General features: G+C 46.3%; 1 protein-coding gene across 2 annotated transcripts; it reads left to right on the forward strand.

The window, feature by feature from the left end:
• The first annotated feature begins 8,694 nt into the window (after positions 1–8,694).
• Positions 8,695–24,360, forward strand: LOC140185230 (zinc-binding protein A33-like). 2 transcript variants are annotated; one of them, XM_072238616.1, is made up of 7 exons: positions 8,695–9,025; positions 11,658–11,995; positions 12,685–12,780; positions 13,196–13,429; positions 16,345–16,367; positions 16,442–16,560; positions 23,608–24,360. In XM_072238616.1, exons 1-7 carry the CDS (start codon positions 8,992–8,994, stop codon positions 24,150–24,152), a joined length of 1,389 nt encoding a protein of 462 aa, XP_072094717.1. In that variant the 5' UTR covers positions 8,695–8,991; the 3' UTR covers positions 24,153–24,360. The 2 variants fall into 2 exon arrangements, with proteins under 2 accessions (XP_072094717.1, XP_072094718.1); XM_072238617.1 differs by lacking the exon at positions 8,695–9,025 and having other exon boundaries at positions 11,564–11,995.
• Positions 24,361–25,096: the final 736 nt, after the last annotated feature.

The following is a 25,096-nucleotide window of genomic DNA, read 5'->3' on the forward strand; positions in this document are numbered from 1 at the left end:
CTGGATGAGGGTCTGAATCCCTTCCCTCAGTCTGAACAGGTGAACAGCTTCTCCCCAGTGCGAAGTCACTGATGTTTCCTCAGACTGAATAAGTGTCTGAACCCCTTCCCACGGTCTGAGCAGCTGAACTGGGCTTCTCTCCAGTGTGAAATCGCTGATGTTCTTTCAGACAAAATGAAAGAACAATGTCCACCCAGGAAAAAATTGGGGCAGTCAAACTCAGTGATAAGCAAGGCATGAGTTAAGGTCTGAGCAAAAAAAAACTCATTGCAAAGGGCAAAATAACCTTTCTTAGCAACGAGGTGACATCTATTCTGAAATGTTAATTGTGTTCCCAGTGTTTAAGTATACCTTGGTTTTATCGGAGACTATTGCAAAGAGAAGGATGCAATCCAGGGGATATGGTAATGTAGCAGTTAACTTCACACTTCACAGCCCCAGCAATCGGAAGACTGGGGTTCAATTCCTGCCGCTGTTCTCCCCGTGAGGACCTGCGTTTCCTCTGGATGCTCCGGTTTCCTCCCACATTCCGGAAGACAAACGGGTCCGGGTTAGTAAGTTGTGGGCATGTTATGTTGGCACTGGAAACATGGCAACACTTGTTCAGTGCCCACAGCACATCTTCGGGCTGTGTTGGTCACTGACACAAACAGGGCGATTCATTGTGATTCAATATTCCGACGTACTTGTGACAAATAAAACTCATCTTTCTTTCATCTTCCCTGTGTACTGCATTTTTTCCTTTTATTAGAAGTAGTTCAGAGTAGGTTTACTGGGATATTGAATGGAACAGGCAGATTGTCTTATGGGGAATGTCGGACAATCTAGTCTTGTTTCTTTTGGATTTAGAAGAGCAAGAGGAGATGGCAGAGTAAATGTGGAAATGACATTACATTCCATCACTCCAGTTACTCTATGAGGGTTATTCATTTGAAACAGATTAGACAATGTGTTTTTCCTCTCTCAGAGGGTTGTTAGTCCTTGGGACTTTTTTCCTTCAAGGATGTTTGAAGCAGTCTTTGAGTAACTTTAAGCCAAAATTAGATTCTCCACAAGCAACAGAGCCATGGAGAATGGAGAATTGAGGTCACATCTGGATCACCATTAACGTTAATAATTGGCAGAGAAGACCCAAGTATCTCATTCCTGCTTCTCATTTGTATTTGTGCTTGCATGTTGTCAGGCAGTGGGGAACTAAGTAGGAACCAAAGTCAATTGTTGTTTACTAAACTGAAAACAATGCAGTCAGATAAAAATGCAGCTCGTCACAAAGTAATTAAAAGTTAGCAAATGGATCTGAAAACATCAAGTCAAAGCTATAAATGATAAAAGAAGTTCAATCTTTGAAGCCTTTATAAACTTTGAACATATAATTTTATTGGGATAAAAAGAGGCAAAGTGTAGTGAGACTCCTGGCGAGGAGAGGCTGATGACAGGGCAACATTGCAATCAACAGGAGGAGTTGCCAATGTAAAAGGTGGACAGAATAGAAAAGGTGAATACAGGACTGAAGGTGTTATATTTGAATATGTGTAGTACACAGAGGAAGGCCGATGAATTTGTACCACAGTTACAGATCGGCAGGTATCACTGAATCATGGCTGAAAGCAGATTATAGCTGGTTCTGTCCAAGGACACTCATTGCATTGAAAGGACAGACAGCAAGGCAGAGAGGGTGGTGTGGCTCTGTTGGTAAACAAGGAAATTCAATCATTAGAAAGGTGACAATGGCTCGGAAGGTGTTGAATCATTGTGGAGAGAGCTGAGGCATTGCAAGGGTAAAAATACCCTAATGGGGGGTATGTACAGACCACCAAACAGTAGTACGGACGTGGTCTACAAATTCCAGTGCGAAGTAGAAAATGCATCATGCCAAAAGGGCAAAGTTACAACAGTCATGGCGGATTTCAATATGCAGCCAGACTGGGGAAATTAGGTTGCTGCTAGTTTCAAATAGGGGGAATTTCTAGAATGCCCTCGAGATGGCTCATTGTGGCTGAGCCCACGAGAGGTATTCTGCAATGAATCCTGGAATTGATTAGAGAGCTTAAGGTAAAAAAAAAAAAATCCTTAAGGTAAAATGTGATTGAATTCACCCTGAAATTTGAGGAGGAGAAGGTAAAATCAGATGTGTCAGTATTACAGTGGTGTAAGAGGAATTACAGAGGCATGAGAGAGGAGTTGGCCTGAACTGATTGGAAAAGAACACTGGCAGGGAGGATGGCAGAGCAGCAATGGCTGGAACCTCTGGAAGCAATTGGGAAGGCACAGGACATATACACACCAAAGAAGAAGTATTCTAAACGTTAGCTGACACAACCATGTCTGTCAAGAGAATTCAAAGCCGAAATAACAGCCAAAGAGAGGGTATATAATAGAGCGGAATATTTTTTTTTTAGATTATGAGAACACTCTGTCCTCTTTTATTGTCATTTTGAAATGCACTCATGAGTGAGTTGGGAAAGTTTTAAACACCAACTGATGAAGGCAACTAAAAAGTCATTAAAGAAGTAAAGATTGAATATGAAAGTGAACTAGCCAATAATATTCAAGATGATACCAAAGTTTCTTCAGATACATAAAGTGTAAAAGAGAACTGAGAGGGGATACCAGCCCACTGGAGAACGATGCTGGAGAGTTAGTAATTGGGAACAAGGAAATGGCTAATGAACTGAAAAAGTATTTTGCATCAGCCTTCACCGTGGAAGACACTAACAGAATGGTGGAAGTTGCTGGTGTCAAGGATGACGAAGTGTGTAAAATAACCATCAGCAGGGAGAAGGTTCTTGGAAAACTCAGGGTGGACGTCACCTGGACCAGTCGGTGTACGCACAGGATTCTGAAAGAGGTGGCTGAAGAGACTGTGGAGACATTTGTAATGATCTTTCAAGAATTGCTAGATTGTGGAATAGTTCCTGAAGACTGGAAAATTGCAAATGTCACTCCACTCTTCAAGAAGGGATAAAGGCAAAAGAAAGGAAATTTAATAGGCCATTTAATCTGATCTCGGTCGTTGGGAAGACGTTGGAGTCGATTGCTAAGGACGTGCTTTCAGGGTAATTGGAGGTACATGATACAATAGGACGTAGTCAACATGGTTTCCTGAAGATAAAATCTTGCCTGCCAAATTTACTGGAATGCTTTGAAGAAATAACAAGCAGAATAGACAAAGGAGAATTGGTTAATGTGTTGACAAGGTGCCTCACACAAGGCTGCTTAACAAAATACGAGACCATGGTATTACAGAAAGATTCTAGCATGGGAAGAGCAGAGGCTGACTGGCGGAAGGCAGAGTGGGAATCAAGGGAGCCTTTTCTGGTCGGCTGCCGGAGACTAGTGGTGTTCCACGGGGGTCTCTGTTGGGCCAATTCTTTTCACGTTACATGTCAATGATTTGGATGATAGAATTGACGGCTTTGCAGCAAAGTTTGCAGACGATATGAAGACAGGTGGTGGGGCAGGAAGTTCTGAGAAAACAGAAGGGCTACAGAAGGACTTAAGACAGATCAGGAGAATGAGCAGTGAAGTGGCAGATGGCATACAGTGTTGGCAAGTGTATGGTCATGCACTGTGGTTTCAGAAATAAAAGGGTTGACTAAAAGGGAAAGAGACAGAAGGAGAGACCGGTAGTGATAGGGGATTCGACAGTGAGGGGAACAGACAGGAGATTCTGTGGACGTGAACAGGACACCCCGATGGTAAGTTGCCTCCCAGGTGCCAGGGTCAGGGATGTCTCAGATCACATCCACAACACTGTGGAGAGGGAGGGGGAGCAGCCAGATGTCTGGACACATATTGGTACCAATAACAAAGGAAGAAAAAGCAATGAGGTCCTGAAAAGAGAATTTCAAGAGCTAGGTAGAAAGCTGAGAAGCAGGAACTCCTGGGTAGTAATTTCCGGATTGCTCCCTGTGCCACACGCCAGTGAGGGTAAAAACAGAATGATTTGGCAGATAAATACAGTACATGGCTGAGAAGCTGGTGCAAGGGGCAGGGCTTCAGGTTCTTCGATACCTGGGATCTCTTCTGAGGGAATGACCTGTTCAAAAGTGACGGGTTGCACCTGCAGCCGAGGGGGACCAATATTCTCACGGGCAGGTGCGTTAGAGCTGTTGGGGAGGGTGTAAACTAACTTGGCAGGGCGAGGTGGGAACCAGAGTGAAGGGACTCAGAATAGGATGGCTGGTAAAAAACTGAAGATTGCGTGCAGTCAGACTGTCAGAAGGGGCAGGCAGGTGATGGGACTTAGTTGCAGCCAACAGGCTGAGTATCAAATTATTAGGGATGCAAAATCAGGAAGGATAGCAAATACGGTACTCAAGGTGTTGTATTTAAATGCGCGTAGTATAGGAAATAAGGTGGATGATCTTGTTGCAATATTACAGATTGCTAGGTGTGATGTTGTGGCCATCACTGAATGGTGGCTGAAGGATGGTTATAGTTGGGAGCAGAATGTCCCAGTTTACACGTTATATTGGAAGGTTGGCAGAGGGGGTGATGTGGCTCTGCTGGTAAAGAATGACAACAAATCAGTGGAAAATGAGACATGGAGTCAGAAGATGTTGAATCATTGTAGATTGAGTTAAGAAACTGCAAGGTTAAAAGGACATTGATGGCAGATATATACAGGCCCCCCAACAAAGCAAAGGTTAGTGGGAAGGTAGACAATTGGAACAGTTTTAAAACCCTACAGAGAGCAATTAAAAAAATCATTAGAAGGGAAAAGATGAAATCTGAAACCAAACTAGCAAATGATAACGAAGTGGATAGTAACAGTTTTCTCAAGTATGTTAAAAATAAAAGAGAAATGACAGTGGATATAGGACCGCTAGAAAATGAGGCAGGGGAAATAATAACAGGGGACAGGGAGATGGCTGATGAACTAAATGAGTATTTTGCGTCAGTTTTCACTGTGGAAGACACTAGCAGTATAGAAACATAGAAACATAGAAAATAGGTGCAGGAGTCGGCCATTCAGCCCTTCGAGCCTGCATCGCCATTTATTATGATCATGGCTGATCATCCAACTCAGAACCCCGCCCCAGCCTTCCCTCCATACCCCCTGATCCCCGTACCCACAAGGGCCATATCTAACTCCCTCTTAAATATAGCCAATGAACTGGCCTCAACTGTTTCCTGTGGCAGAGAATTCCACAGATTCACCACTCTCTGTGTGAAGAAGTTTTTCCTAATCTCGGTCCTAAAAGGCTTCCCCTCTATCCTCAAACTGTGGCCCCTCGTTCTGGACTTCCCCAACATCGGGAAGCATCTAGCCTGTCCAATCCCTTTAGGATCTTATACGTTTCAATCAGATCCCCCCTCAAAGGGTTAGGGTTATGCCTGATGTTGTAATGTGTGAAGGAAGAGAAGTGGGTGCAGTTACTGTTTCAAGAGAAAAGCTGCTCAAAAAGCTGAAAGACCTAAAGGTACATAACTCCCCCGGACCAGAGGAACTGCACCCTAGGGTTCTGAAAGAGGGAGCACCAGAGATTGTTGTGGAATTAGAAATGATCTCTCAAAAATCAATGGACTCTGGCATGGTGCCAGAGGACTGGAAAATTGCAAATGTTACTCCACTCCTTAAGAAAGGAGAAAGGCAGCAGAAAGGAAATTATAGACTAGTTAGCTCGACCTCGGTGGTTGGGAAGATGTTAGAGTCAATTGTTAAGGATGAGCTGATGGAGTACTTGGTGACACAGGACAAGACAGTACAAAGTCAGAATGGTTTCCTTTCGGGAAAATCTTACTTGATGAATTTGTTGGAATTCTTTGAGGAGATTACAAGTAGGATAGATAAAGGGGATGCAGTGGACGTTGTGTATTGGGACTTTCAGAAGGCCTTTGACAAGGTGCCACACATGAGGCTGCTTACCAAGTTAAGAGCCTATGGTATTACAGGAAAGTTACTAACATGGTTTGAACATTGGCTGATTGGTAGGAGGCAGCAAGTGGGAATAAAAAGATCATTTTCTGGTTGGTTACCAGTGACTAGTGGTGTTCCACAGGGGTCGATGTTGGGACCACTTCTTTTTATTCTGTATATTAATAATTTAGATGATGGAATAGATGGCTTTGTTTCCAAGTTTGCAGATGACACGGAGATTGGTGGAGGGGCAGATACTGTTGAGGAATCAGGTAGGATGCAGAAGGACTTGAGACAGATTAGGAGAATGGGCAAGAACGTGACATATTAAATATAATGTTGTAAAATACCTGGTCAGGCACTTTGGTGGTAGAAATAAATGTGTGGAATATTTTCTAAACGGGGATAAAATCCAGGAATCTGAGACGCACATGGACTTGGGAGTCCTTGTGCAGAACACCCTGAAGGTTAACTTGCAGGTTGAGTTGGTTCGGTGATGAGGAAGGTAAATCCCATCTGAGCATTCATTTCAAGAGGTCTCGAATACAAGAGCAGGGATGTGATGCTGAGGCTTTATAAGGCACTGGTGAGGCCTCACCTTGAGTATTGTGAACAGTTTTGGCCCCCTCATCTGAGAAAAGATGTGATGGCATTGGAGAGGGTCCAGAGCAGGTTCACAAGGATGATTCCAGGAATGAAAGGGTTATCATACAAGGAACGTTTGATGGTTCTGGGTCTGTAGGATGAGGGGGAATGTCATTGAAAATTTTCGAATGTTGAAAGGCCTAGACAGAGTAGATATAGAAAGGATGTTTCCCATGCTGTGAGAGTCCAGGACAAGAGGGCACAGCCTCAGAATAGAGGGGCGCCCTTTCAAAACAGAGATGCAAAGAAATTTCTTCAGCCAAAGGGTGGTGAATTTTCGGAAGTTTGTTGCCACATGAAGCTGTGGTGCCATGTCATTGGGTGTATCTAATGCAGATATTAACAGCTTTTTGTTTGGACATGACATCAAAGGTTACAGGGAGAAGGCCGGGATCTGGGGTTGAGGAGGAGATTTTAAAATAAAGGATCAGCCATGATTGAATGGTGGAGCAGACTCGATGGGCCAGATGGCCTAATCTTGCTCTTATGTCTTATACTTCTTATAGTCTTATGGACTATTTTCTGAATGGAGAGAAAATTCAAAAACTGAGATGCAAAGGGATTTGGGAGTCCCTGTGCAGGATTCCCTGAAGGTTAATTTGCAGGAGTCTGTGGTGAGGAAGGCATATGTGATGTCACCATTCATTTGAAGAGGACGAGACTACAAATGCAAAGATGTAATGTTGAGTCTTTATAAAGCACTGGTGAGGCCTCACTTGGAGTACTGAGAGCAGTTTTGTGTACCTTATCTTGGAAAGGGTGAGCTGAAACTGGAAAGGGTTCAAATGCGGTTCATGAAAATGATTCCGGAATTAAATGGCTTGTTATATGAAAATCGCTCGATGGCTCTGGGCCTGAATTCACTGGAATTCAGAAGACTGAAGGGTACCCTAATTGAAACATATTGAATACTGAAGGACCGTGATGGAGTGAATGTGGAGAAGGTGTTTCCTCTGGTGGGCGGGTCTAAGACCAGAGGACATAGCCTCGAAATAGAGGGGCGTCCGTTCGGAACGGAGATGAGGAGGAATTTCTGTAGCAGAGAGAACTGAGTCTGTGGAGATCTTTGCCCAGGCAGCTTGGGAGGCCAAGTCATTATGTATATTGAAGACAGAGGTTGATTGATTTTTGATTGGTAGGGCATAACGGGATACGGGTTGGGGGGTGCAGCAGGAGATATTGTAGCTGCAGACAGGAAAAATTGATCAGCCATGATGAAATGGTTAAACAGATATGATAGGGAAAATGGTCTTATGGTCTAATACAAGAATAAAAAGCTCCTCTGAAGGTATGTGGGGTCCCGTTGAGGGCCTACATGGAACACTATGCACAGGTCTGGTCTCCTTCCCAGAAACAGTCTATGGGATAAAGGGAATGAAGAATTTTCCCAGATTGATTTCAGGGTTGTGGTTGTGTCCTCAGAGAGATTACACTGACTGGGCCTGTCTGAAAACTAGAGAAATAAGAGGTGGTCTGACTGAGACAGACACAGTTTCACAGGGTGCGCAGAAATTTCCTCACCCAGATTGTGATGAATATTTGGAATTTTCTTCACAAGTTTTAAAAATTCAAAAGCCAAATTTAGGGGCTCAGGATTATGGGGACGTTGCAGGAAAGTGGCGCTGAGGTCAAAGATCGGGTGTATTCCGAGGAAAGGGTAGGACAGGCGCAACGGGCCGAATGGCCACGCATGCTCCTGTTTCTTATTTTCTAAAGCACGAGTTTACCTTTGTGCCTTGTTCTCCCTTGGATTTCAGCCATTCGGATTGCAGAGGGGAGCGGTGAGAGCTCCGGAGATCCATCGGCAGCCGCTGCGGGGCAGCTCCCGTCTCCCAGCAGCAGGGGACGAGCCCAGACAACAGGCCCCGATCCTCGGCGGGGAAAGGCCGGGCGCCCTCCGTGTAGCTGAAACATCTCACGGAATCTCCGTCAGTCTCTTCAGCTCTGCCTTCGAAAGGATTCAGGACCCGCCGGTGTTGCAGCCGAAACCCGAGGCGCAGCTCCCAGTCTCCGGCCTCACTCGGTCCCGGTTCCAGACTCCGGCCCGCTTCCAGCGCTCAGCGTCCCGCCCACTGACACCCCTCAGCCAATGAGAGCATCCTTCTCCCAGCAGTGATCGCTGGTTGGCTGAGAGTTTGTCTGAGAACGGGCTGCTACTGGGAGACGGAGATGTCAGTCACAGTTTGTTCTCAGAATCATAACAAGTTCCCCGAAGCTCAAATTTAAAAGTAAATTTTATTATCAGAGTTTAGATAAATCGCCACATACAAACCCGAGAAGCATTTTCCTGCGGACATACTCAGAAAAAGTAGAGAATAGTAACCATAACAGAAGCAGGCAGTGAAAGATCAGCCAGAGTGCTGAAGGTAACAAACGGTACAAACGCAAATATGGAGAAATAGCGATAAATAACAAGAGATGAAATAACCGCAGCGGCTGCCGATGGATCTCTGGAGCTCTCACCGCACCCCTGCGCAATCCGAATGGCTGAAGGCCAAGGGAGAACAAGGCGCAAAGGTAAATACTTGCTTTAGAAATTGAGAAACAGGAGCAGGCGTTGCCGTTCGGCCCCTTGCGCTGTTCTGCCCCTCAATTAGAAATGGCTGATTCTTGACCGCAGCGCCACTTTCCTTCAAAGTTCCCATCCATCATGGCCGAGCCCCTAAATATGTCTTTTTAATTTAGAAAACACAAAATATTCACTGCACTGTGTGCGGGGATATTTATCCTCATCTCATTCCTGCTGAGGTGACCTCGGATTTTGAGTCTGTGATCCCCGGTTCCACTGCCCAGCCAGGAGAAACGTCATTCCTGCCCCTACCCTGTGAGACTGTGTCTGTCTCAGTCAGGAAGCTTCTCCATGTGAACCTTGTGATAATGAAAGCAACACACATCAAAGTTGCTGGTGAACGCAGCAGGCCAGGCAGCATCTCTAGGAAGCGGTACAGTCGACGTTTCAGGCCGAGACCCTTCGTCAGGACTAACTGAAGGAAGTGTTAGTAAGAGATTTGAAAGTGGGAGGGGGGGTTGTTTGTTGTTTGTTGGTTGCTTGTGGTAATGAAGTTGGTTACAGTTCTTTCAGACCAGCAGCTTTGACCACAAGACCATCAGACTGTGGTCAGCACGGAATGTCTTGCAGTTACTGCAGGAGAAGAACTGGATGGACATAGTGGAGTGGTTCGCTAAGCAGACAGTTCAGACCATCTGGCAGAATGCCTCCTCACCAGATCTCACCAACAGGCAGCAAGACCTTACCTGGCTGGGGGCGAGAGGGGCCTTCCCAGTCTGATCCTTGCTGCATGCCCGGAGATCACTTCCACAGCGCGCTGCCCCGAGATTACTGCAGTGGAGACGAGACGGTCACTCGCCTCTTTGCGGACTGTGGGATGGTGAAGATGTGTGGAGAAAGATGCAAGGGCCTGTGTCGCAGCAGCTGCGTGACAGAAGGGTCACTGATCTTCGGGCTGTTCCCAGGACGCACAGGAAAACGGACATCAAGTGCTGCTGGAAGATCATCAACTCGGCGAAAGACGCCAGGAAATTGTTGGTCTGTCACCATACCGAGATGTCCGGAGAGCAGGGGTTCCCACCCTGGGGTCCAAGGTTAATGGAATTGGTCTTTGGCATAAAAGAGTTGGGGAATCCCTGTCGTGGAGGAATGCTGCCGACTGGCACATTCCAGGCTGCAGGGACACCATTGAAACTATAGAGATCCTCTAGTACTGGACCGGGAGGGGCCGGGTCGGCTGAGGAAGCCTCCCAGTTAGTGTAGGAGTGAAACACCCCGGGGGGGCGGGGGGCACATGCGCGACAACAGTCCTATCGGTTTTACCGAATGTAAAACACTAAACACCGCATAGACGACAAATGTAAATTCCTTGGGGAAAGGCATTGCACGTTTTATCATGCTGAATATTCTATATAAAGCTTACTTTGATACAAAGAAGTATCAGCATCTGATCTGTGTCCAGAGTGAGGGAGACTGGGCTTCTGTTGGAGACGGGACTGACATGGGTTCAGTCACGAAGTTTTTCACACGAAGGGCTGTTGAAATCAGGACCTCGCCGAAAACAAATATCATTTCCCCCCCTGTAATGTAGAATGTCCAGTGCTGTGCTTTTTCCTGCAGCCACAGGTCGGTCATCACCACTGCACAGCACAATATTCTCTCCACATCCCTACTCTCCTGACATGAGCTAATTTAATAGTTATTGTCACTGTTCACAAATCCACCGTTTTACACTCCACTCTGACTCTCTTTAGACCTGGAGAAAGATTTAGAAAAAACGAGCTGCTGGAGGAACTCAACGGGTCACGCAGCATCCGTGGAGGGAAATGGGCAATCGATATTTCGGGTTGAGACAGCCCAGGTGAAGGATCTCGACCCGGAAAGTTGATTGTACATTTCTCTCCATAGATCCTGCCTGACCCGCTCAGTTCCTCCAGCATCATGTTTCTCACCAGAGATTCCAGCATCTGCAGTCTCTCATGTCTTTAGAACTCCCCCCTGAGCCCTGCCTCAGACTGAACCAGGCTCTTCTCTCCGGCTTAATTTCTATTCAGCTTCTTTTTCAGCCCATCACGCCCACTGGGGCACAGGCCGCCAGCAGCAGCCCTTTTAATTTAGAAAACTTGTGGAGAATGCTCCAAATATTCACTGCACTGTGGATGGGGAAATTTCTCCTCATCCTCGATCCGAGGATGATCACACGACTTCAATCGTCTTCCAGGTGAAGGTCCTCCGGATCGCAGCGATGGGGTTTTGGAGATTCAGTTGACATTTTTGTCGCACGAGGTTTTTACGAGATGGGGTTGCTATCCGTACAGCCAACCCTTCTCCGCTCGTAGCCGGGCTTAGACAGTCCATGGCCGCGTTTTCTTATCTGTTGCCTGTTTAATGTGTTTTTGATCCTACACTAAACATAGAAATGGCCAGAATTTCCACTGAACACATCCAGCATAACCATGTTCACCCATGAGTCTGCAGCGCGAGTAGTGGACAATCGCGGTACTGCAGGGGATCAGCAGCTCCCCGAAAGTGAAAGCGTTCTGAATCAGGAAGTGCCGGGAGTTAACATGGCTTCGAAAGCACCGGCCCAGAGTTTAACCGAGGAGGCAATTTGTCCCGTATGTCTGGATTTCTTCACAGATCCGGTTATCCTGGAGTGTGGACACAACTTCTGTCGTTCTTGTATCACACGGTGTTGGGAAAGGGAGGAGAGAAACTCCTGCCCGGAATGTCGAGAGGAGATTGCTGACCGCACCCTCAGGGCCAATCGGGCCTTAGCAAATCTGGCTGAAAAAGCTCGAAATCTAAACCTAAATCGGAAAGGGAAGGAAAGTAAACTTCAGTGCGAGGAACATGAGGAAGAACTGAAGCTGTTTTGTGAAACGGACAAGTCGCTGATCTGTGTGATCTGTGCAGTGGCGGAGGAACACAGAGAGCACCGCTTCAAACCGATTAAAGAAGCTGTAAAAATCTACATGGTAAAAACTAACGTTAATTTAATACTTAACGCATTTCCTTTCTCCTACAGGCCATCACACGAGCCTCCGTAACCAACACATCATTCTCTGCAACTTTCGCCATCTCCAACGGGATTCTACCATCTATCCGTCCCACAGCCCATCCCACACCCGACAACTCTCCGCTCTCTGTAGGAATCGCTCCCCGGACTGTATCGCCCTTATCCACTCGCTCCTCCCCACTGATCTCCCTCCTGGCCCTGACACCTGGAAGCGGGACAAGTGCTACACCTGACTCCTAACCTCCTCACTCGTCACCATTCAGAGCCCCAAACAGCCCCAGCTCCTCCCGTTTCTTCCATGGTCGATTGTCCTCTCGTATCAGATTCCTTCTTCAGCTCTTTTCCTATTCCACCTGTCCCCTCTCAGCTTCTCACTTCATCACCCTCCCCCACGTTCCCCCTCACGTTGTCTCACCCGTCACCTGTCAGCTGGTTCTCATCCCCAACCGTTTCATTCTGGCTTCTGCCCCATTCTTTCCCAGTCTTAATGAAGGGTCTCATCCCGAAACGTCGAGTGTTTATTTCCCCTGCATAGATGCTGCCTGACTCACTGAGTTCCTCCAGCATTTTGTGTGCGATGATCGGGTTTGATCACCTGTTTCTTATGATCCATCTTTGTTTCGATTTCCTTCTCTCTCTGACTTCCAGGATCAGCTTAAATCTTCCTTAGACTCTCTCACAAAAATGAAATCAGACTTCCAGGAAAAGGAGCAGCAACAGAACGAGAAGATTTTCGGAGTTCGGGTGAGGCTTCCTGAGTGGAATTTCTGATATTACTGTATAGTTTTGCTCCCTTTAATGCAGAATAGCCGAGTATCGCAGCTCCAATGACCTGGGTTCGATCCTGACCTCTGATGCTGTCTGTGTGGAGTTTGCATGTTCTCCCTGTGACCACGACAGTTTCAGACACATTCCACGGACATGCTGCATGAATGGTTAAATACAATTAACCCTGTGAAGGTGGGGGAGGGTGTATGTGAATCGGGTGGGAGTTAATGGGTCAATGGGTAGAATAGGTTTCAGGAAAATGTAAGTGAATGGGGTTGATGGGAATGTTTCAGAGCTAGCATGGACATTAATGGACCGAATGGTCTCCTTAATGTCATAAAGAAGTACACGTAACAATACAGTAAATTCATCTTTACCTTTCATTCGACAGGAACAGTCACACAGCCTTCAGTCCCACGTCACATCCCAGTTTGCTGAACTGCGCCAGATTATCACTGAGAAAGAGCAGAGCTTACTCAGGGATCTCAAGGAAGAAGAGAAGAGGATTCTCAATCTAATGGAGAAAAATCTTCGTGAGATTCAAGAGCATATAAGGTCAATTCAGGAGGAAATCACTGGGTTAAAGGAACAGATGGATCAAAAAGAAAGTGTGATATTTCTCAAGGTGAGGGATTTTATTTCAGTTTGTTTCTGTCAAAGGCCACTAAATGAACAGTGGTATATTTGAAATAAACACAGCACAGTGGCCAATTCTAACAAGCCAATTGCTGCTGTTGGCGACGTCACACAGATTGTTATGATTGTATGACGAGTCCTCCAGTCACATGAATAACGACCTTCCAAAATGTCGAAAATATGTATTCAGTTCTTTATCTGCAAGATACAATCATGAAGCGATGAAACATCAGCGTAATTAATCATAAATTAATCAGCCATGGAACAGTCAACAAACGATACGATATTGGTCCGTCCTCAGCTCAAAACTGCCCAGAACAAAGCACAGATACGTAACTTATGCCCTTCACTATTACCAGGTCCCCACACACGTGACTAGTTACTATAACAATCACGTAACACAGAAAACAATGCAGACAGGGCTATCAAAGACAGAAGACAGATGTGTCGCTCCTACACACAGCATTAATAAATGGCAGTAAACTGTTTTTCACTGGACAATTGATGCATCTATTCAGGGTTGTTGTTGTCCCAAAACTGGACTTCCACAACTTCTGTACATCCAGGACAGAATGCAAACTTCTCTGAAATAATTTATTCTGATCATAACACAGAGCTGCTGATTGTGTCCTTACTTATCACGTTAAATATCCTCTAAATCTCCAATTAGCACCCAGTTCCAGTCACAGGCTGTGAGTGTGTTTGGTGCGGTGGGTGTGAGGGTCTCTCTGTCAATCTGTGAAAACATAGAATGTGACCCACACATCAGACTTATCCTCTATATCCGGTTTTCATCAGGTTAGGGAAACTTTCAATGTTTCTTTATCTTTTCACATAAGTTTCACATTAGAAACGTAGAAATATAAACATTGAAAACCTACAGCACAATACAGGCCCTTCAGTCCAACATGTCCTTACTTTAGGAATTACCTAGGTTTACCCATAGCCCTCCATCTTTCTGAGCTCCATGTGCTTATCCAGGAGTCTCTTAAAAGACCCCATCGTATTGGCATCCACTACCATTGTCGGCAGCCCATTCCACACATTCAGCACTCTCTGCTAAAAATATTACCCCTGACATCTCCTCTGTACATACTTCCAAGCACCTTAAAACTGTGTCCTCTCGTGCTAGCCATTTCAGCCCTGGGAAAAAGCCTCTGACTCTGATCAATGCCTCTCATCATCTTATACACCTCTATCAGGTCACCTCTCATCCTCCGTCGCTCCAAGGAGAAAAGACCAAGTTCACTCAACCTATTCTCATAAGGCATGCTCCCCAATCCAGGCAACATCTTTGTAAATCTCCTCTGCACCCCTTCTATGGTTTCCACATCCTTCCAGTTGTGAGGCGACCAGAACTGAGCACAGCACTCCAAGTGGGGTCTGAACAGGCTCTTACATAGCTGTGAGATTACCTCTCGGCTACTAAACTCAGTCCCGTGGTTGATGAAGGTCAATGCACCAAATCCCTTCTTAACCACAGAGTCAACTGTGTGGCAGATTTGAGTGTCCTATGGACTCGGACCCCAAAATCCCTCTGATCCTCCACACTGCCAAGAGTCTTACCATTAATACCAAAGCCTGCCATCATATTTCACCATTATCTGGTTTGAACTCCAAACTGCCACTTCTCAGCCCAGATTTGCATCCTATCGCTGTCACGCTGTAAACTCTGACAGACCTCCACACTATCCACAACACCCCCAAGTTGAGTCATCAGCAAATTTACTAACCCATCCCTCCATTTCCTCATCCAGGTCATTTATAAAAATCACAAGAGAAGGGGTCCCAGAACAGATTTCTGAGGCACACCACTGGTCACCGACCTCCATGCAGAATATGACCTGTCTACAACCACTCTTTGCCTTCTGTGGGCAAGCCAATTCTGGTTGCACAAATCAATGTCCCATTGGATCCCTTGCTGAAATCCATTTACACTACATCTGCTGTTCTATCTTCATCAATATGTTTTGTCACATCCTCAAAAAATTCAATCAGGGTCGTAAGGCACGAACTGCCTTTGACAAATCCTGCCTCTCAGGATCTTCTCCATCAAATTAACAACCACTGAAGTTGACTCACTGGTCTATAATTTTCTGGGCTATCTCTACTCCCTTTCTTGAATAAGGGAACAGCATCTGTAACCCTCCAATCCTCCAGAACATCTGCCGTCCCCATTGATGATGCAAAGATCATCGCCAGAGGCTCAGCAATCTCCTCCCTCACCCGCCCACAGTGGCCGGGGGTACATCTCATCCGGTCTCCATCATAAACAGGCCATTCGGTCCGTCATCCTCTAACAATTTCCCTGTTTCAGAATTCTCTTCCCACACCCAGCAACAGTGCCCTGAACTCCATGGTCCCTCACGTGTTTATCCAGTTTTTTTTTTTAGATTATGAAGACACGCAGTCCTTTCATTTTCATTTAGTAATGCATGCATTAAGAAATGATACAATACAGTTTTCCCATTACATTCAATCTCTGCTGTTCCGCTTCAACCACTCCTGTGGCAGCGAGTTCCTCTTCACTAAATTTCTTCTGGGATTTATTAAAATCCATCTGAACGTCATCTTCCACAATTCTTCCCATAAATAGAGGTACATCCCTCACCCCTGCACACAATTAAATCCATCATTGATCTTAAATTCCTACATCTTATCACCCTAATGTCTATCCAGATGAAAATACACAACCTGTCCTGTCTTCCTTGTAAGTTTCATCCTCTCAGTAATGGTCTGACATTCAGGAACTTTCCCTGTAATTTAACCGGTGGTTCTGTATTGGTTGTGTTTGTGAGTTACTGTGGGAGTGGGAATTTTCAACACCTTGTCATGACTTGGATGAAATTCATGATGTGGACAGTACGTCCAAGTCTAATCAGATTTATGTTTGATTTATTTCAGGAGGAAGCTCGTCAGAACAGGAGGTAGGACATACTCTTTATTGAAAATCGGTATAGTTCAAACTGGCAGTTTATAACAAGTAGTTTAATATTTACAGGATTAATGATGATGTCCAGGAATTGTCAGTGACAGATGAGGCCCAACTGTTTGAAAAATTCGATTACCCCTATTTGCTAAACACAGTGCTGAGAGAAACACTTGATGCCGTTGATCGAGGTAAAACTTACAAAGATTCATTTCTCCTTGTTTAATTAAGTTCCAATTTGAAGTGAGAATCGTCTGTAATTTGGTTGCGGGGGTGGGTTGGGAACGAGTGAAGCGACAGGACTGATAGTAAAAATGCAAAGATATCATGCAGTCAGACTGTCAGATAGGGCGGACAGGTACAAGGACAAAATTGCAGCCAGCAGGGTGAGTATCAGTGCATTAGGGATGCAGAATTGAAAGGGTAGCAGATACACTACACAAAGTGTTATATCTCAATGCATGGAGTATGAGAAATAAGGTGGATGATCCTGTTGCACTATTACAGATGGTCAGGTATGATGTTGCGGCCATCACTGAATCATGGCTGAAGGATGGTTGTAGTTGGGAGATGAATGTCCAAGGTTACACAATGTATCGGTGGTATAGGAAGGCAGACAGAGGGGTTGATGCGGTTCTGCTGGTAAATCAATAGAAAGATGTAACATAGGATTGGAAGATGTCGATTCCTTGTGGGTTGAGTTAAGGAAATTCAGAAGTGAAAATGACACTGGTGACAGTCACATACAGGATCCCAACAGTAGCTGGATGTGGACCACAGATTACAACTGGAAATAGAGAAGGCCAATGAAACAGACAATGTTACGATAGTCATGGGAGATTTCAACATGCAGGACAATTGGGAAAATCCGGTTGGTAATGGATCTCAAGAGAGTGAATTTGTTGAATGCTGTGTGATGTTTTATCGAGCAGTTTGTCGTTGAGCCTACTCGGGGAACAGCTCTACTGGGTTGGATGTTATGTATTGAACCAGAGGTGATTAGGTAAAAGAACCCTTAGGAGAGAATGCTCACAAGATGACTGAGTTCAACCTGAAATTTGATCAGCAGAAAGTAATGTTTGACGTTGTAGTAATCAGAGGATAAAATAAATACAGTGGTCTGAGAAAGGAGTTGGCCAAAGTATATTTGTCAGAAGTGGTGTCAGTTTCTGGGAAAATGAGGAAGGTGAAGGATAGACGTATTCCAAAAATCAATAAATACTCAAATGGCAAAATGGCTGACAAGGGAAGACAAGCTAATGTAAATGCAGAAGAGTGGGCACACAACAAAGTAAAAATTAATAGGAGACAGAGAATTGGGAAGCTTTTAAATACCTACAGAGAGGAACTGAAAGAATGATTGGGAAGGGAAAAATGAAATATTAAATTGAATTGAATTGACTATTACTTGCATTCTTCATATGAACGAGCAGTAAAATTCTTTATGTTATGCCTCCGTCTCAATGTGCCATTTACAGTGTCCGTGCTGGGTTGAGCGTCGAGCTAGCAACGCGGCCTCATAAGAATAAGAAAGCCGGCTTAAAAAACGCCATCATGACAGCATCCCGATGACTCCACTCGGAGTTAAGGGCTTTCTTCTTCTTCTCTTCCTGATAAACTACATGTATAACATGCTTGTCAATATAACGTAGAAATACAGTAACCTCAGCATGAGGTAAGCAGGCTGATGGCCTGGTGGAAGAAATTGTCCCTGGACTCTGTTGGGGTTTTTATGCTAGGGTACATTCCCCAGACGGTAGCAACCAGCACAGTTTGTGGTTGGGGTGACTCCGGTCTCCAATGATCCTTCGGGCCCTTTTTACACACCTGTCTTTATAAAACAAGTGAGCAAACAATATCATATTGTTTTTCAAGTATTGTAAAAAATAAAATAGAGATGAGAGTGGATATAGGACTGCTAGAAAATAAGGTCGAAGATATAATAACGAGGCACAAAGAGATGGCAGATGAACTAAATGAGTATTTTGCATCAGTCTTCACTGTGGAAGACAGTAGCACTGTGCCAGATGTTGAAGAGTGCGAGGGAAGAGAAGTGAGTGCAGTTACTGTTACAAGGGAGAAGGTGCTCAAAAAGGGACATAAGTCACTCAGACCAGATGAACTGCACCCTAGTGTTCTGAAAGAGGTAGCGGTAGACATTGTGGAGGTATTTGAAATGATCTTTCAAAAATCACTGGACTCTGGTATGGTGCCAGAGGACTGGAAAACGGTAAATGTCACTCAACTCTATAAGTAAGGAGGAACGCAACAGAAAGGAAATTATAGACCAGTTAGCCTCACCTCTGTGGTTGGGAAGACATTAGTGTCAATTGTTAAGTATGAAGTTATGGAATACTAGGTGACACTGGACAAGATAGGAAAAGTCAGCATGGCTTCCTTTAGGGAATATTTTGCCTGGCAAACCTGTTGGAATTCTTTGAGGAGATTACACGTAGGGTAGATAAAGGGGTTGTAGTGCATGTTGTATATTTGGGCTTTCAGAAGGCCTTTGACAAGGTTGAACAGATGAGGCTGCTTACCAAGTTAAGAGCCCACGGTGTTCCAGAAATCTTATTGGTATGGTCAGAGCATTGGCTGGTTGGTAGGATATACAATGCTGGAAAATTCATGGTCATGTACTTTGGTAGTAGACATAATATGCAGATTATTTTAAATGGGGAGAAAATCCAAAAATCTGAGATGGAAATGGACCTGGGAGTCCTTCTGCAGAACACCCTGAAGGTTAACTTGCAGGTAGAGTCATTTGTGGGAAAGGTAAATCCATTGTTTCAGTTCATGGAATTTAGAATACAAGAACAGGGCTGTGATGCTGAGGGTTTATAAGGCACTGGTGAGGTCTCACCTTGAGTATTGTGAACAGTTTTGGGCTCCTCATCTAAGAAAAGATGTGCTGGTATCGTTGAGTGTTCAGCAAAGGTTCACAAGGATGATTCCAGGAATGAAAGGGTTATCAGACTTGAAACATTTGATAACTCAGTGCCTGTACTCGCTGGAATTTAGAAAGATGAGGGGGGAATCTCATTTTAACCTTTTGAATGTTGAAAGGCCAAGACAGAGAAGATGTGGGAAAGATGTTTCCCATGGTGGGGGAGTCTAGGACAAGAGGGCACAGCCTCACGATAAAGGCGTGTCTATTTAGAAACAGAGTTTGAACACAGTATCAAACGTTGTGGGGAGATGGCCGGGGAGTGGGGTTGAGGAGGAGAGAAACAGGATCAGCCATGATTGAATGGTGGAGCAGACTCGATGGGCCAAATGGCCTAATTCTGCTCCTATATCTTATGGTCTTATGGTTATCAAACCACTACATTGAAGCATTGTAAGAATGAGCCCAGACACACCAACCAGCATTGACATTTTTCAGATTTCATTTCGGGAGAAGCACACACAGCATAACCGGCCTGGCAAAACTCCCCCACACACATACACAAGAGGAATTGGCAGATTGTAGTCAGAGTCTCAGCAATGTACGTTGTTATTTCCCTCAGCAACCTGGAAACTATTCTCTTCAGACACGGTAATTTACTTATTTAAAAAACTGACATATGTCACACATTGTCAGCACACACCAGACATGTGATGACACACTGTGACATACAAATAATTCAATGTGCACACTCTCCCTCAATGTGTACACACAAACACACTGATATTTACCACAATCAGCACACACACACGCATAATATCAGAGTGTGACACACGGTCAAAGAGACAGGCACAAATTCCCATTTAGGAATGAAATCTGTGCTCCTTACCCAGTCTTTCTGAGGCATTGAGCTGCCCTCTGATGTGAGGTCACATCAACAGTTCACAGACAGACTCCAGGGTGAGATTGCTCAGGATGATGATCTGGGAGGGGTTTGATGGATGTTTAACCAACGGCCCACTTCATCCATCTGCAAGACTGAGATGTCTTCCTGAGCATGTCCCGTTTGTGTGTGTTTGCCCATATCCCTCTAACCATTTCCTATCTATGTACCTGTCCAAGTTTTTTTCACACAGAGAGTGGTGAGTGCGCGGAATGGGCTGCCGGCAGTGGTGGTGCAGGCGGAAACAACAGGGTCTTTTGAGAGACTCTTGAATGGCTACATGGAGCTTAGAAAAATAGAGGGCCATGGGTAAAGCCTAGGTAGTTCTAAGGTAGGGACATGTTCAGCACAGCGTTGTGGGCCGAAAGGCCTGTATTGTGCTGTAGGTTTTCTATGTTTCTATTTTTCCTCATATTCGGGGAAGCGGAAATGCAGACAATACCCCAGTGTGGTCTGTAATCGACATCAAAGACCTTGCTTAAGTTCCTGTGGACAGTGTCGAATAGGCTGATGAATACAGGACTGAAGGTGTTATATTTGAATGCTCCAGTATACGGAATAAGGTAGATGATGTTGTAGCACAGGTAGAGATTGGCAGGTATAACGTTGTTGGCGTCACTGAGTTGTGGCTGAAAGGAGATGCTGGCTTGAAGCCCAACATCCAAGGATACACCTTGTGTTCAAAGGACAGGCAGGTAGGCAGAGGGGATGGGGAGGCTCTGTTGTAAAAATTGAAATGAAATCCTTAGAGAGAGGTGGCATAGGATTGGAAGATGTTGAGTCATTGTGGGTGGAGTTAAACAACTGCAAGGGTAAAAAGACCCTGATGGTAATTATATACAGACCTCTAGATAGTAGCCAGGGTCGAAATGGGATACAAATCACACCAGGAGATGGAAAAAGGGCACGGTGAAGGTCGGAATGGGGGGATTCAACAGCATGTAGATTGGGAAAATCATGTTGGTGCTGCATTCCAGGAGAGGAAATTTGTAGAATGCCCCCAAGATGGCTTTTTAGAACAGATTGTGGTTGAGCCCGATGGGAGAAAGGCAATTCTGGAGTGGGATTTTTATAATGAACCAGATATGATTTGGGAGCTTAAGGTAAAAGAATTGTTAGGAAGCAGTGATCGTAAAATGATAGAATTCACGCCAGAGTTTGACAGGGAGATAAAGTCAGATGTATCATGAGATGGAAAGGGAGATGAGTCAGAGAGGAGTAAAGTTAGTTGCAGAGGCTTGAGGGAGTTGCTGGGCAAAGTAGATTGGAAGGGGACACAAGCAGTGATAATTGCAGAACAACAAAGACTGGAGTTGACAGTTTGGGATGAAACCCTGCATCAGAACCCGTGTTGTTTAAGGGTCCCTGCAAATACTTCCCCTCTCCTAATGAGGGGCTGCGGGTGATGGGGTTGTGGGAAAGGGGACAAATGGATCCCCATCTCCATCTTTGTCCCCCTCCAGCTACTCGTTACGTCTACGCACACAGTTCACCCACAGGCTTTGCATCCCTCCCTCACCTGGCTCTGGTTCAATCTGCCATTCATCTCTCCCCTACTGGTTCCTGTTATCACTCCCTTTACTGTCTCGAACCTTCACACTCCCCACTTGCAAATGAATGTTAACATTGAATGAAGGGCCTGTTCCTGTGCTGTACTGTTCTATGTTCTCTGTTCCCTGTTCAGAAGAATGAGAGGAGATCCCAGGGAAACACAACATTCTTTCAGGAGTCAACTGGCAGCAAGGATGCAGCCAGGATGTTTCCCTGTCTGAGGAGTCAAGGGTCAGGGGTCACTGTCTGTTTGGAATTCTCAGCACCCGTCGGGGGAAGGGGTTTGGGGGTTCTTATCTATTCAGTTCACAGAGCCATCGCCGTACAGCATTGAAATGTGCCCTTTGATCCATCACCTCTGTGCTGACCTATTTACCCACCTACATTCATCCCATCGGCCAGCATTAGGTCAGTGTCTTTCAGTGCCTTGCCTGTTGAAGTGTCTGTCCATGTGTCTCTTAAACACAGAGGACTGGAGGCCTGTGACCTGCAGAGGTCGGTGCTGGGGCCGCAGTTGTTTGTCAATCATATTAATGATTTGGATGATAATGTAGGCGACATAATTAGTAGGTTTATGGGTGACACTAAAATTCATGGTACAGTGGACAGGGAAGAGGGTTAAAGCAACACTCACAACATACTGGAGGAACTCAGCAGGTCGGGCAGCATCCGTGGAAAAGATCGGTTGACGTTTTGGGCCGAAACCTTTCGTCAGGATGTAGAGGGAAGGGGCAGAGGCCTGATAAAGAAGGTGGGGGGGGTGCGGGTGGGAAGGAGAAGGCTGGTAGGCTCCAGGTGAAAGATCAGTAATGGAAAAGATAAAGTGGAAGGGGAAGAGGGTTATCTCTGTTTACACCGGGCCCTTGGTCAACTGCAGAGATGGGTACAGGGAGAATGTTTTAAAACAGATCTTGGCAGGTACGTGGATAAGAAAGGTGAAAGACATGATGGACAAATGGGCCTTGCTCATTAAAGCAAGCTGGTCGGCACGAACAAGTTGGGCCGAAGAAACTCTGTGACCTCCTGATAATCCAGTCACCCACCCCCTGCCCATCTTAATCCATCCCTATCCCGCTTTAGTTTCTGCTGTTTGTCTCCCCTATGTATTTCCGTTCTTGAGGGAAGATGTCGACCTAAAATGTAGATTGTCCATCTCTCTCCACACCTCCTGCCTGACCCGCTCGGTTCCTCCAGCATTTTGTGTCTGTTTGATCGGGAAATCTCTGCTCTCCATCCAGCGGAAAACCTTGGGGAGACATTAGTTGTCCATCCGCTTTCATCATCTCAAACCTCGGGAAAGGTTCCTGTCGGCCATCCGACCGCGCCTGAGGCCTAACGGCCTTTCCACTGGTCCCCGCTGCCCGAGTCTCCCCCCCGATCCTTGGGAACGCGCTGCCCGAGTCTCCCCCCAATCCCTGGGGCCGCGCTGCCCGAGCCTCCCCCCGATCCCCGGGGCCGCGCTGCCCGAGTCTCCCCCGATCCCTGGGGCCGCGCTGCCCGAGTCTCCCCCCGATCCCCGGGGTCGCGCTGCCCGAGTCTCCCCCCGATCCCCGGGGTCGCGCTGCCCGAGTCTCACCCCGATCCCCGGGGCCGCGCTGCCCGAGTCTCCCCCCGATCCCCGGGGCCGCGCTGCCCGAGTCTCCCCCGATCCCCGGGGCCGCGCTGCCGGAGTCTCCCCCCCCGATCCCCGGGGCCGCGCTGCCCGAGTCTCCCCCCGATCCCCGGGGTCGCGCTGCCCGAGTCTCCCCCGATCCCCGGGGCCGCGCTGCCCGAGTCTCCCCCCGATCCCCGGGGCCTCGCTGCCCGAGTCTCTCCCCGATCCCCGGGGACTCTCTAATTCTCTGCTCATCCCCCCAGTCTCTGTCACTCTGGATGTGGAAACGGCGAGTCCGTGTCTCGAGGTGTCTGAGGATCGGAAGAGTGTGAGACGAACCGGGACCTGGAGGGATCTCCCTGACACCGGGAAGAGATTCACAGTCTGGCCTTGTGTGCTGGGATCGGAGGGATTCACATCGGGGAGGCATTACTGGGAGGTGGAGGTGACGGGGAATCGGGTCTGGGGTCTGGGAGTCGCCGCAGAGTCTGTGGAGAGGGAGGGAGGGGACAGACTGAGTCCGGAGACCGGATGCTGGGTCATCGGGCAGGATGGTGACGTGTTACATCGGGATTGTGACGTGTTCATCTCCCCTGAGTCCCGTCTCCCTGCCGGTCCCATCCCCGGGAGGGTGGGAGTTTATCTCAGTTACCAGTCCGGGACAGTTTCATTTTACAACGCGGAGACCAAGTCCCATCTCCACACCTTCACTGGGAATAAATTCACGGGGAAACTTTATCCTTTCTTCGCGACCTGGGATGGAAACCAGTGGGTGAGAATCTGCTCCGGTTCCGCTCCCGGTCTGTAAACGGATCGGGTCCCGGGACCGGCGTCAGGAGTAAAGTCACTGTAAATATAAATGTGCGGAGAGTGAAATAAACACGAGATGAGAATTATCGATCCGTTAATTTTAACTTGTTCACCGCATCCGACAACAGAACAGAAACACCGCGGATTCAGCAGCAGCCGCGGGCGGCGGGTCCTGAGCTCCCCCGGGTCCTAAAGTCCACCTTCACTGATACAGGTTAAATGGGACAAGTGGGGCGGTGCTGACAGGAAAAGACAGTGAAGATTGGTACAAAGTATTCATTAAGTTCATCTGACATTTCTTTGTCCCCATCACTACCTCACCAGCATCATTTTCCAATCCAATATCAACTCTCATCTCCCTTTCACTCTTCATGTAACTGAAAATGAACTTTTAGTATACTGCTTTATATTATTGGCTAGTTTGATTCATATTTCATCTTTAGCATTCTTATGGCCTTTTTGCTGGATTTTTGTTGCCTTTTGCTGGATTTTAAGAGCATCCCAATAATCCAACATCCCACTCACCTTTGCTTCCTTATATGCCATTTCCTTAGGTAACACGCAGTCCTTAACTTCCCTTGTCAGCCATGGATTCCCACCGCTGCCATCTGTGAATTTCTTTTGTGGGACATGTCTCTCCTGCGCCTTGTAAACTATTCCCAGATACGTCAGCCACCTCTGTTCAGCCATCGTCCCCACAGTATCGTCCTCCAATTCACCTGGGCAAGCTCCTCTCTCATGCCTCTGTAATTCCCTGTATTCCATTGCGAGACTGATACATGTGACTTAGGCTTCTCCCTATGAAAATGCAGTATGAATTCAATTATATTATGATCACTGCCTCTGACGGGTACCTTTACTTTCAGCTACTGGAGATGATCAGGGTTATTACACAACACCCAATCTTAGATGGTCTTTCCCACAAGTAGGCCCAAACACAAG

The sequence above is a fragment of the Mobula birostris genome, chromosome 20 (genome assembly GCF_030028105.1).
Source record: "Mobula birostris isolate sMobBir1 chromosome 20, sMobBir1.hap1, whole genome shotgun sequence".
In the NCBI taxonomy this organism is placed as follows: Eukaryota; Metazoa; Chordata; class Chondrichthyes; order Myliobatiformes; family Myliobatidae; genus Mobula; species Mobula birostris.

What these genes read in the sequence shown, in the direction of transcription:
- LOC140185230 (XM_072238617.1), top strand. Translation starts at nt 11,585, where the DNA reads ATGGCTTCGAAAGCACCGGCCCAGAGTTTAACCGAGGAGGCAATTTGT. An exon ending in AAAGTGTGATATTTCTCAAG is followed by an intron (nt 13,430 to 16,344) that starts GTGAGGGATTTT and finishes GATTTATTTCAG; the next exon opens with GAGGAAGCTCGTCAGAACAG. An exon ending in ACTTGATGCCGTTGATCGAG is followed by an intron (nt 16,561 to 23,607) that starts GTAAAACTTACA and finishes TCATCCCCCCAG; the next exon opens with TCTCTGTCACTCTGGATGTG.